The 13,548-nt window shown below is 35.0% G+C and overlaps 1 protein-coding gene and 1 pseudogene across 1 annotated transcript; one reads left to right on the top strand and one right to left on the bottom strand.

Moving 5' to 3' along the window:
• Positions 1-3,036: 3,036 nt before the first annotated feature.
• On the top strand, positions 3,037-5,585 carry LOC120151709 (cardiolipin synthase (CMP-forming), mitochondrial-like). Its single transcript, XM_039164089.1, has 8 exons — positions 3,037-3,538; positions 3,617-3,683; positions 3,794-3,868; positions 3,967-4,018; positions 4,505-4,590; positions 4,714-4,788; positions 5,013-5,107; positions 5,189-5,585. The coding sequence occupies exons 1-8, from the start codon at positions 3,063-3,065 to the stop codon at positions 5,280-5,282; spliced, it is 1,020 nt and encodes a 339-aa protein (XP_039020020.1). The 5' UTR covers positions 3,037-3,062; the 3' UTR covers positions 5,283-5,585.
• Positions 5,586-10,007: 4,422 nt separating this feature from the next.
• LOC120151735 lies at positions 10,008-12,490 on the bottom strand (annotated as a pseudogene).
• Between the last annotated feature and the right edge of the window lie 1,058 nt (positions 12,491-13,548).

The raw sequence follows: 13,548 nt of genomic DNA, 5'->3' as shown, positions 1-13,548 counted from the left end.
AGATATAACAAGAACAATAAACATAAAGAGTAGTAGTTTATTCTTCAAACTTAAATTTGCAACACTGTGAATTTAGTATTTGTCTTTGTTTTTTGGTTGAAGTAATGCAATTCATTCAAGTTTCAATTTGCAGAAGAAGAATAGTTTCTGAAACTTAAAATCGCAACACGAAAATGAAAACCGCAACACGAAAATGATTATCGCAACGCGAATTTGACTATCGCAACGCAAGAATCGCAATGCGAAATGAAAATCGTAACACGAAAATGACTATCGCAACGTGAATTTGACTATCGCAACGCGAAATGAAAATCGCAACGACAGAATCGCATTGCGATAGTCATTCTCGGTTTCAAATACTAAAATTGAAAGAAACTTGAATGAATTGCATTACTTCAACCAAAAGACAAAACAAAGACAAATACTAACTTCACATGGTTAAAGACTAAACAGTTTAGCAGTATTGGCAGCAATCGAATGAATTTAATAAGCAATCTAAGTGAAATGGTTAATCTATTATTGAAAACACCAGTAAACTTATCATCAATTTCAATATGAAAAACCTAATAATAATGCAAAAATTTCAAAATAAAAATAATTAAAAAAACTAACCCTCTGTGGTTGATTTGGTTGATTTTTCATTTCTGACCGTGAATGATTTCGCCGGAGATGGAGACTGATATCGTCGGAGATGGGGATTGATTTCGTCGGAGATGGGGATGGATGTCGCCTTAGAGAGTGAGAGATGGAGATGAGACTGAGTTGTGATTTAGGGTTTTAGGTTATGAGTTGCGATTACAGGATATACTGTGGACGGTTTAGTGTTCGATATATTAATATATTCGTGTTTGGAATTTGAAAAAAATACGCGTTGCGATACGAATGGCGCTATGTAAATCGCATTGCGATAGTCAGATTCACGTTGCGATTTACATATTCGCATTGCGATTTACGTATTCGCATTGCGATTTACGTATTCGTATTGTGATTTAGGAAAATCGCAACGCGAATTTGGAAAATCGCAATGCGATAGTCAGAATCGCGTTGTAAATCTGGAAACTGATTTGCGATACTGGAGATCGCGTTACGAATTATCGATCGCATTGCGATTTAGTTGGTCATTTTGGCAAATCCAAAAAAGTTGGTTAAAATCGTATATTATAAGGCATTTTTGGTCACTGAGGTTATTTTCTCTAATAAATATGTAATTCTATGTTTATTATTTTTAATTTAATAACAATATATACCGTAACATAAAAATAAGTCATTAGACGCTTATAATTACTAAATTAATATATTAAAACTCACTCAAAAAATAATCCTAAATTAATATTTTCCACAGTGAAGTAAATATAAATACTTATATATATGTACTAATACCTACCGATAACCAAATTTTACCGGTTATCAAATTTTTTAATAGTCCTTTATGTTTTCAATCTACAAAATTATGAGTCTATCAACATTTCAGATAGTGCTTTACCGAATTTATTAATTATCTTATTAAATTTTTGGTCATGTCGTATATTAGTTCGTATTTGTACAAACCCCAAATCTCCATGGCAGCACCTTTCACATTTTTTCTTAGCGGATAGGAGAGGGTCAAATCCAAGTTTGGGTCCTTAAACTTTTACAAATTATGGAAACAACCCTAAAATCTTCAAAAACTCACAATTTGGTCTTCAAAATATATTGATTAAACATTTAAAATTAAGCTTAAAAACTAGGGTGTGACAATTATTATTCTCTCGTCCTTTGTCATACACTATTATCTATGAAAGCATATCTGGTTATGAATTATAGGAATCCATCAAACGATTTCAGTTGATAAAAATATATTATTTTTTAAAGATTTGATTAAAACAATTATATCTATATAAAATATATACATCGTTAATGACTAACAATACTATTTATTTTCTATTTAGCTAACACCTTTTTTCTTTTGAATCTGGAATTTTTGTTTATAACACCTGTTAGGAGACTGCCATTATTAAGGTTTTAGTTTCACTTTAGATGCCCTTAATCATTTTTGGACTGCTCTACTCCTATTGAGTCTTCTAGTGGTTGTGATTTATTTATTATTCTCATATTGATTTTAGTGTTTTGGATTATTCTACTTCTATTGGTTCATTTTAAGATATAAACTTTTAATTTTTTCAACATCATATTTAAATTTAATTTTTATTTCATTTTAGTACATGTCATAAAAAATTTTAGTTGTTATTTCATTTTAGTACTCGTTCAAAGTTTAATGTTAAGTTCTGAAAAGAATGAAAGTTTAGGTACTAAAACGGACCAAACGAAAGTTTAGATATTAAAACGGACTAAAGTGATGGTTTAAATACTAAAAGCGTTAAGTTTTTAACTGTGAGTACTAAAATGAAATGAAAACTAAATATTAAATATGATTTTAAAAAAATAAAAGTTTAAGTATTAAAATAGACAAAAACTTATAACTTAAATACTAAATGCGTAGTTTACCCTATTTATTATCACTCTGGAACTAATTCTAAAAATGGATAGTAAATGAACTTTTTAATAGAAATTGCCCTATTCCAAAAATAGTATTGCTTGAACTAGGACTGTAAATGGGACGAGACATATCGTGAGCTATTAGAGATCGATTCGGTCAAAGTTTGATAAATACTCGGATCGAATGAACTTGACTCGAGCTCAAGCTCGACTCGAATTCTTAACGAGCCGAAACGAACTGCTTGATACTCGACTCGAAAAACTCGTGATAGCTCGAAAATATAATATATTAAGATTTTATTTTAAAAAATAAATTATTAATAATATTAACATTTGTGTTGATTTTTTAAAAAAATACAGTAAGACTTTTATGTATTTAAGATTCATGTTCAAGTTTGAGTTTGAAGCTTTAATCTAGTTAAATTTAATATTTTTTTTCCATTTCGAACCTTTTCGAGTTACTCACGAACTTTAATTCAAGATTTCGAATTCGAGTCGAGCTGAAAAATTTTCGAGTCGAGTCAACTCGTTTATACCCCTAGGTTGAACCCTTGGGTCTTGCCATTCGAGAAAGCAATGCTTTATCAATGGGGATTTACAGGTCTCTGCAAACCATAATTACCAAAAACCCTACCAAAGCCCGAACCTTTTTGACTGCCGCACCGGCGAATTCAAGTACAACAACTTACGTAATTCCACCTCTCTTCCACAGCCGAGTCTCGCCGTTTTCTCCGTCGCTTTCTAAATTGATCGCTCCCTTCAATGGCCCTCTCTTCCTCTCTTCCCCGCCATGGAAGCTCTCTCAATCGGCCACTCCGTTTTGGGGGAACGCCACCGTTTTGAGAAAAGTCCAAGCGTTGAATCTTGACTTGATTAGAGGCGGCGGAGCTAAATTTCCGGTCAAGCTACGATTTGGGTCGGTCTTATCAGACCCTAGTGTATTGGATCGGGTGGAAAACGAGAAACGAGGTGTTAAGGAAAGGGGAGCTGTGGTTGAGAGTTTTGTGAATTTGCCTAATTTAATTTCAATGAGTCGATTGCTTTCTGGCCCTTTGCTTGGATGGTAAGTTTTAAAATCCATCTTCGCTTTCGTTTTTGATTAATTAGTTTTGAAGATATTAGTTCAATGAATTAATTGTAGGGTGATTGTGAATGAAATGTACGATCTTGCATTTGTGGGATTAGCCATCTCTGGTGCAACTGATTGGGTATGGATTCTCTGGCTTTTTCATGTATCAATCGAAAATAAGTAATTCTCTACTTTTTTGTAAAAAAATAATGATTTTTTTAAAATCATTTCTACTGTTTTTACCCCTAGTTGGATGGGTATGTAGCTAGAAAGATGAAGATCAATTCAGTAGTGGGTTCTTATCTTGATCCTCTAGCTGACAAGGTAAATAACTGATGCCACTTTACCTCTTTATAGGTTCTTGTGACTTTGCTTGTGAGTTTCATTTTACAAGTGGTTTATCTTTGATCTTGTTGGTATAGGTTCTTATTGGATGTGTTGCTTTGTCGATGGTACACAACAATTTGTTGCACCGTAAGTTTAACCCGCAGTTGTTTAGATCATCTTCAATTCTCTGGTTATCGGTGGTAGTTGAGATATTGAGGACTTTACATGTTTTAATCGATACTTTCAGACACTCCTTACATTCATAAACAATTGTGCCATCTTGCAAATGCAGGAGCTTTCCTCTGTCGAATGCTGAAATTTTTTCGTAGCGGACTAAATATTTAAGATTTTGTACTACTTTCCCGTAGCGTCACCACTACTGTGTCACAAGGATAACTTGGAATTATCATACTGGAGGCTTATAGTTATAGGTTATATCAGCAGTTTTTTTCTAGTACTTCCTTAATCTCGATTCCTGTTTCACCTACCTTTAGTACAGGGGATTGCGGGTTTTGAGAGTTGTAGTTATCTGTGAATGTTATTTGATATTTAAATTTTTTCACGCCTAAAAGGTACTATATTATCTGCAAACGTTTGGTGATGCCTATCTTATTAGTTTTCTTTGCTGTAAAGCTGGACTTGTCGGGCTTGTTGTCTTGCGAGATGTTTCTCTCATTGGTGGTGCAATGTACCAAAGAGCTGGTAGCTTGGGTTGGCAGGTGAAGGGCTTAACTTGCACTTTACTAGCGCATGCTTTTGTTCCAATTCTTTAATGGCTTGGCTAACTTCGGTAATCGTTGATCTAAATCTTGCCTTTCATTGTTGGATCATCTTTGATTCAGTGGAAAAGTTGGCTTGATTTTGTCAATCTCGATGGGACTAGTCCACAGAAGGTTGAGCCTCTCTTTATAAGCAAAGTAAGTATCATCTTTTCTTTCCCCGATTGGGTGGAATACGGATTTAGCAATGTATTCTGCAGCACTTTGGCATTTTAACATTACAAAAGACGGTGACAACGAATAAAATATAATGGCAAGTCATGGACAATCATAAAACCATCTATTGAATGCAGAAAACCCTGAACTCGGCTTGTGAAAACAGTTAATGCTTCCATATCTGAAAAAACTTTGAATTTTCACAGGTTAACACAGTTTTCCAGCTGATTTTAGTTGCCTCGGCTCTCCTTCAACCCGAGTTTGGGACACCGGAAACTCAATCGTGCATCACATACTTAAGGTAAACTAACCGACCATTTGCTGATTATATCATAAATAAATCACAGGTCGCAAGAGCTTATATTTCATGACATGTCTACAGTTGGTTAGTGGCTGCAACAACAGTAGGTTCTACCTGTGCATACGGAGCGCAACACATGAGAAAGGGACCAGGTTCGATGACGAGAAAACCTTAGGTTGAATTCTTTGTTCAACACGAAGACAATCAATGAGTTCCTTCGCTTTCAGAAGCAGCCAACGTGTGAGCATATAGAGTCATAGATGGGAAGAAAGGAATAGTTCATGAGCCAAGGGAACTTATTGGATGTCTGTAAATAGCCGGCACCATCTTGTAATAAAAGCGACAAACAATTACGAACACAGATTCACAAAAGCATTGCTTATAGAGTAACTTGAAAGTGTAACTTGTAATGTTTTGTTACTGATGTTTAAGCTCTGTTCAAGAGATAATGCCAAGTTTTCAATGTGGATGATTTGCATTATGCCTGGATTCAAGAGAGAACTGCCCCTATCTCCTTTGGATTATTATGCATGGATTTAGACATGCTACAACACCCCTAATATTAGATTATCTTTAAGTTAAAACATGCCTTGATTCCCCCCCCCCCCCAGAATATCAATCAATGTGGTACAACATTCACCCAAACCCGGAAAACATAGGTGACAGGCCTAAAACTGTGGAGTGCAACGATCAAATGGTTGCCACTATGGTCACTGGGCTTCAACAAGCAATCCTACTGCTCTAATGCATTGTGGCCATAATTTGTGAGCTAAAACCAGACTTGGTCACTAAAAAGAAGACAGATTTAGGGTTTCCATCTTGGTTCATGTGGTCACTCACCATGAAACTAAGCAAATTTCTATCCAACAAAACAGGAAGAAAGAATCGAGTTCTGCAAGGAAAAAGGGTAAAAACATTGATCTTGTGATTGTTTCAGAAAGAAACAGGAAACTGGGATTTGAAACCTTCTGATCTGGAATCGGACGCGCTACCGTTGCGCCACGGATCCTGTTGTTAGAAAAGCATACATATATCTTAGATATATAAGTAAATCTCAGTTTGTTTCGCAACTCCCTTCATCATCACCAGGTGACAATCAATCTGAGCATCGTATCGAGAGGCAAATTAATAATCTCAACAACCTAGTATGTATGAATTTGGACATGCTACAAAGTTATTGTTATACGTGATGACTGATGAGCATTTATGTTTGTCTTATATCCGCTTTTAATGGTCGGATAGATAGGATATTTGTGAAGACATGGAAGCAAAACCTTCCCAACTGTATTTTTCTGGATCAAAATCTATACCTCGAATGAGATTTAAATTTTTATTTACACAATTAATATTTTCATCTAATTTTGTTACTAATATTTTTATCAAATTTAAAAATAAATCATTAAATTCATTAAAAACTCCATTCGTATTCTTCCACAGACTTAAAAGTATGTTGAAGAACATTGGAAGGAAGAAAAGAGTGTCTCATATTTTATTAAATAGAATACCAATTACATGTGGTAACATCGAACCCTCATATGGGAATATACACCATTACAAAAACCAAATCACCTAAAAATCTTCCATCTTCAAACAAAAAGCCCCTAAGACAATAATCCTATTTCTAAAATAAACCTCAAGATGTAAGATAACAGAAAAATAAAAACCAACAATTACAACCACAAACTAAAAAAACACCTCTGAATACAGCTACCGAACAGTCACGACCCAATTGGAGGAATAAGTTCTAATGAAACATCACAATCTTCAGGGACCCAAGAATTAGGTTTAAAGGAAGGATCAACTACATCCACCAAGATTTTGAATAAATTATCACCGACCTTCAACTCCAACAACTCATCAATTCTCCCTTGAGCCTTAGTGAGTATTTGGAATTTTGCTCGATCAAAAGACGTTGGAAACTCACAACTGTTGTCGATTGCAATTAACTTGCCCCACTGAGTTGCAATGTTTTTGAAGGTATCCCAATTCCAACTGTGAAAATGAATACCTTCGCAAACTACCCACATACGACAACACTCCACCACTAGGCTCTCTGACCAAGTTTTTACTCTGGAAAACCATTCTGCTAGAGTCTCTAACTTATCATCCTTCACGCTTCTCAACGAATCAGAGTCTTCAAAAACCATTAGAACTACATTTCCAACAACTCTCATTAGCGTGAAACCAACTAATCCTTTTGCTTGTATCTGGTTAGCAAGATTACCAATTTTGATAAAGTTCTTGAACCACCCCACAAGACAATTACTCAACACGTGAAGTTTATCATCATCCACAACACTCTCAACTTCACAGTATTTATTCCTCGAACTATCTTCCAACCCAGACTTACTTTGAACAATTATCGAGGACTTTCGCCAGTAAGACTGTCAGGGTTTATATTTAGCCAAAGAGACTCTAATTTTGCTGCCATAAATAAGATTACCATTCATCATTGAAATCGCTTTCCTTGCTTCTTCAATTATAACATAGCGAATAAACCTAAAGCGAACCCCATTCGAGTTTCTTTTTTTTGAGAATGAAGACATCAATAACTTGACCTTGTGTGCCAAATAAATAACCAAGTCTCTTCCAATGGATCTTTTCCGGTAGGTTCTCAATGAATAACGTGACACATCCACTTTTATACCCATTACTACCATTTGTATGAGCTTCCTTCCTCCAATTTTGAAAACCGTTTCTTCTCCTTCTCGCTACTTTAGAAGATTTTTCATTGGAATACCCCTTCGTAGTTATCTCCCTGGTTCCATGGCGATCTACATCAACAGCAGAAAGAGCAGGAGTTGCCTCTACTAACGAAAGCCACTCAATCATATAATTCCCACCTTGCGAAGGAGACATACCACTGTCATTAATCCTAACAGCAGGTGGTTGATAGTCTAATGTTCCTTTAACAGAACATTTTTTCAGAGATTTGGTTGAAAGAGGACGTTCACCCGACCTCTCTGAAACTACTCTTAAATTTTACTGCTTTTGGGGCATAGAAAAGTGCCTGTAGGTAGTGTCGTCGGCCTCAACTGTCCAACCTGCCTCACGGGCCAAGGCGGCCAGTACATCGTTCATATTAGAATGCTCTGAAAGATGGAAATTACCATATTGCCTCATCCGGCCAGCATACGTCTGTTGAAGGCTCACATGTTCCATTTCCGAAGCTTTGTCCTCTCCTTTTCATTCTCCCTCTCACGTTTTTCCTTACCGGAGTAGAAGAAGTTGTTGCTTCGTCAGTCCAGAGGGAGTACAAGTGGGGTTCACAGAGGCTACACCTGCCGCGGTTGTTGCAGCTAACCCACTAGTTTGCCTGTGTTGAGATGGGCGTAGGGGTTCCATGGAGAGATATGGGTAGCTGGAAAGAGGATCTTGGAAAAAACAGAAAGTTTGGAGGATAGGGTAATTTCTTGCTGAACCAGTGCACTGGAAATTAATGGAGAATATAACCGATTCTCGACACTAGGAGAGGTGGGTTTTGGTCGCGAGAAGAAGCTGAGTCTGTTGGTGAGGTGGTGTCGACCACGAGCGGCGGGAAGATGCGAAATCGGCGGTGAACTTCGTGAAGATCTGCGTCGATAGAATGACTCAATTGCAAATCTAAGGCCAAATTTGGAAACCCCCAGACGATCTTCCTTGGAAAAAACAGCTTCAAACTATGGTCGGAGTATGGCGGCGAGCGGCTGACGACGGTCGGCGACAGAGGATAACGGGTGGATGACGGTGGCAAAAATAATTCAAAAAAGCCTTGGCTCTGGGCTCTAGAGAGAAGCGGGACCTTCTCTCACTAGCTTTTAATCTATTTTACCTGTTGTCTTCTATATGAAATATTAATTAAATAAAAATATATAATTTCTTTAAATAAAACAATACCAATACTTCATTTTAAAATTATAATTATAATTAGTTGTTACGATTACATATAATTAACTTATATTGGAAATTAAAATAGATTATTAACATTAATTTTATATTAGTTCATTGTAACCTAACTTTGTGTTGAAATGTTCTGGAAAAGTTCTATTAATAGTAGAAATAGGTCTCGACTTTTAGGGAAGTTGTGCGGCAGTTTTAATATATAGTTAAAAGAAATGTTATCGGTTTTGTTATTATTTAAATAACAAAATTGGTAAAAAATAATCAAAATATTATTATTTTTACCGGTTTTAATTACTGATATAGGTAAACGCGGTAGAAAAAACCTGATTAAAAAAATAATATTTTAGGTAACGCTTTACCGAAAGATTTTTTGTTAAAAATATATGCTTAATGTTTTATCCGTTACACTTTTAGTGTCTTCCGTTTAAAAAAAGCTCAAATGACACATGTCACGTTCAGATTTTTTTAAATATATATTTTAAATAATATTTTATTTTAAAAAAAAGTTAAAAAATATAAATACTACATGTGTCGCTTAACGATTTTTTATAACGGTAAGCACCAGTGTAATGGACGAAATTTTCTATAGGCACTAAAAAATCAATTTAAGATTTAGTTTAGGTACTTAGAAGTGTATTGAACCTCAAAAATAAAGTAAAAGGACTGATAATAGCTGAATGCAAGTCAAAAGTTAAGAGGGTTTAGCTTAAATAATAACATTGTCATTGCTCATGATATTATTGCCTTTAAACGTGCCTTGATTTGTTTCTAATATATCGGTGCTCTGCAACATTCACCTTATAAAGCAAGCAAGTGCACCCTGCTGATCTGCTGCCTTGTGACCATAATGGGAGAGCTACACTCAACTTCATCTCCAAAGATTTGGGTACTTTCCACCGTACAAAGAAACATAATTAGGGTTCACTTATCTTGAAACTAAACAAGTTTCAAGCAACCAAAACAAGAAGATCAGGGTTCTGCAAGGAAGAGGGCTGAACATTAATTTTGTGAGTAAATGTCACGAAAAGCACCCAGTCTAGGTATAAATTACAAAAATATATGGATCCACATAAATGCAGTAGGAACTATATACATTGCTAATGCAAAACCAAGATATATTGTTCATAATTAGCATCCAAGCTTGAACATTTTTCTACGAAATGGCGAACCACACTTTGCAGAGATCAAACCGGCCAAGGTAAGCTCCATTGGTCTAGTCTCGTGGAGGGCGGACTAATTAATCCCTGGGAAGTTCCTCTGCGGGTGGTGGAGCAAATCTCACATTTGCAGGCTGTGCTACCACTACATCCTCATCTGCAAACAGTGCTTTGATGAGAGATGGAGTTTTTAGGGGCCTGCGACCGGTCATTCGGGGATATACATCTTCGAGAAAATAGTATGCATGACCGGCTATCATTCCCTGGATAAATAAAACATTTAATTAACAAAGAAAGGACAAGAAAAATTAAGAGATAAGAACAAGGGGCAGTCTATAGGACCACTGCATAAATTATAAAGGACTCTCGTGGTCCTTATACAGCAGATGAGAGCAAGCAACTTTCCCCCTCAAATCAGGACTCACATCGAGACCTCTCCAACAGTGATGATGATATACGATGATTATGAAAAGCTTAGTTACGCTGGTAAAGCTTGTAGTCACTCAGAACACACAAATGGATTTCAGAGATATATATGAAATTTATGCTAATAATACCATGCAAATATTTCAACATTAAAGTAGGCTTAGGAAATGGAAACGCACCAGGAGATCCACCCAAGCACTAGCACCAACAAGGACAGAGAATCCCAGAAGCACCTAAAAGACATACAAGGAAAAGAAGCAATTATAACTCTGCAACTAGGCAAAGTATGATAAAACCCAAAAATGCAGAAAGTATACTAAACTCTTTCCCGATGAGAAAATTCACCCTAAGCACTTTTTCTTTGTTTCTTCGGAACTTGTAAGTTCATAGATGAAACATGCTCAAGAAGAATAAGAAAAAGGGGATGGAATAATAAAAGCACTCACCCAGGGCAGGTAAGCTGCCGTAAAGGTAAAAAGACCCAGAAAACTCATATGTATAAAAGGATTCTGCTTGCTCCACACATAAACCTACAAGTTTTAGAAATAAGATGGCTTCCAAAATGGCTATCAGAAAACATAACCGAATAAATTGTGTTTTGCACGTAAATGAGTGCAGACGGGCTTACCATCATGAATGTCAGTGAATTGCTTAGAAATATGATTCTTGCAAATGATGCCGACAGATAAGGTATCATTCCGCCGATAAGCACAATGCCAGTTAAGACAGAAGCTCCAAACAAGAGCATGTAAAAGAAATCTGCAGTCCTTCCCCTAAAAGTGTTCTCTTCAAGGAGTTTGCAGTATCGAGCAAGAAAGAACATGTGAAACATGAAATCCAAATCTGGCATATAAACGAGTACCATGTTAAAGGTGCTAATCGATTTGAGAGAACTAAATTCAATCATAATCACATAGACATGTTTGGATAAGCAATACATGGTGATATAGAATTGATTTTATTCAAGCTTTTAAAACAACTAGAATATACAACTCCATTTCCATACTTTCACCTAAAAAAATTGGAAACATAATAGAGCCAGCTCTTGCTGTTTCATTAGGAGTATGTTTACATATTGAGCAAAAACATTCACCGCATTTTCATAATATCGGTCCACACGGCATAACAATTCAGAGATATCATAGCAATCAAACATAAAAGCACATGGAATTTACCCATCTTGCGGAAGTATAGGAAGTTAGTAACGAGGCGCCAGAATTGATAATGTTTAACCACAAGCTTAGGGTTCAAGTACAGATTATAAGGTGATATTATCTGCAAAGAAATTCGGATTAGCACAGCAATGAAAACACGTTCTAATTGCTATAAAAATCAAGATGGGACCATAAATAAAAAGGTGCCTATTATACAAAAAAAAAAATCAACTTTGCCTGCCCAAATTCATAACTTTCTTGAAACATGAATGGAAACCCATGGATCAAATTCAATGTGAATCAATAAATTTCATCAAATTGAGATAAACACGGATCAAATCAACCTAAAAAAAACATACCCATTAGCATAGAAACTTAAAAAAACGTGTCCAAATTATTCAAAACTGAAACTAAGCAATCAAAATCATTGACCAGATTGAAAAAAATAAATAAACCCCAAAAAAATGGAAAACGAGGCATACCTCGAGAGAGCAACCAATAGTGATAACAACAGCAGCTGTGAGATAAGAGCGGGTGATACCGGCATCTGCTTATACCATTCTTCAATGGCTTGAGCCATTTTCTTTTAATTTTACAAAATAAAAGAGAGCTCCTTCTTGAAATTTCTACAATAATACAAAAGAACCAAAATAATCGAAATGCTAATTCGATCAAATTGCTTAATTGATTTTCACTTTGTTTTGGGGGGGATTGAAGATCGAAACAGATTCTTTTTTCCCTTTCGGATAAACGAGATCTTCTTTTTGAAAGAAGCAAGAAGAAGAAACGGATTGTGAAAGGGCATAGAACATATAATAGCTGTAATGTTTTTGTTTAATGACAAATGCAACGCGAATCAGAATGCGCGTGGCGGGTACGAACCACCGGAATTGCTTTTTGGTGGGGATTAATAACTTGTAGGTAATCGCTCCTAGTGTTAAAATGAGACGAGATAGATTATAAATTATTCGAGATTAATTTGTTTAAAATTTATAAATATAAATTTAAATGGGTTTGACTCGAGTTCTTAACGAGTCGAAACAAATTATTGATATTTGATTTGAAAAGTCGTGAGCAAAAAATATAATATATTAATATTTTATTTTTTAAAAAAATAAAATTATTAATAATATTAAATTTATGTGTTGAATTATTTAAAAAAAATGTTGTATAAGGTTTTTATATATTTAAGATTCAGGTTCAAGTTTAAGTTTGAGGTTTTAATAGAGTTAAGTTAAATATTTTTTTTATTTCGAGCTTTTTCGAACTTTTATGAACTTCAGTTCATGATTTCGAATTTGAGTCGTGCTTAAAAATTTTAGGATCGAGAGTTTTCGAGTCGGATTTTATTTCAGAATTTACAAGTTGAATCGAACTCAACAATTCTCAAACTCGACTCGTTTAGAACTCCTTATGCAAGGCCATACTCCCTTTCAACTCATGAATTTTAGTTTCATTGTGTGATTTAATTTTTTATTTAATCAGATATAAAATATTTACGAAATGAAGATACACAGTGGATGTACGGAACAATTTAATTTGTGCAATTTTTTCTTCTTCTTTTTTTTTTCCCTGCGTAGCGATGAATACTATGAAATTCAGTTTATAAAAAAAGGGTAAATTACAATTTCAAACTTTACTTTCTCTCCTATTTTGTTACTATATTTTTAATTTTTTTATTTTACTCACTGAATTTTACAGATTGAATCATTTTACTCATTATGTTATTAACTTTTTAACGGTGTTATGAGATGATACAAACATCAAAATGACATTGTATTGAAAATTCAAATATACACCAAATCGACGTCGTTTCGAATTC

The sequence above is a fragment of the Hibiscus syriacus genome, unplaced genomic scaffold, assembly GCF_006381635.1.
Source record: "Hibiscus syriacus cultivar Baekdansim isolate YM2019G1 unplaced genomic scaffold, ASM638163v2 tig00111069_pilon, whole genome shotgun sequence".
Lineage (NCBI taxonomy): Eukaryota > Viridiplantae > Streptophyta > Magnoliopsida > Malvales > Malvaceae > Hibiscus > Hibiscus syriacus.
Note: the sequence above shows the minus strand (reverse complement) of the source record. Positions and strands in the feature narration are given on the sequence as shown.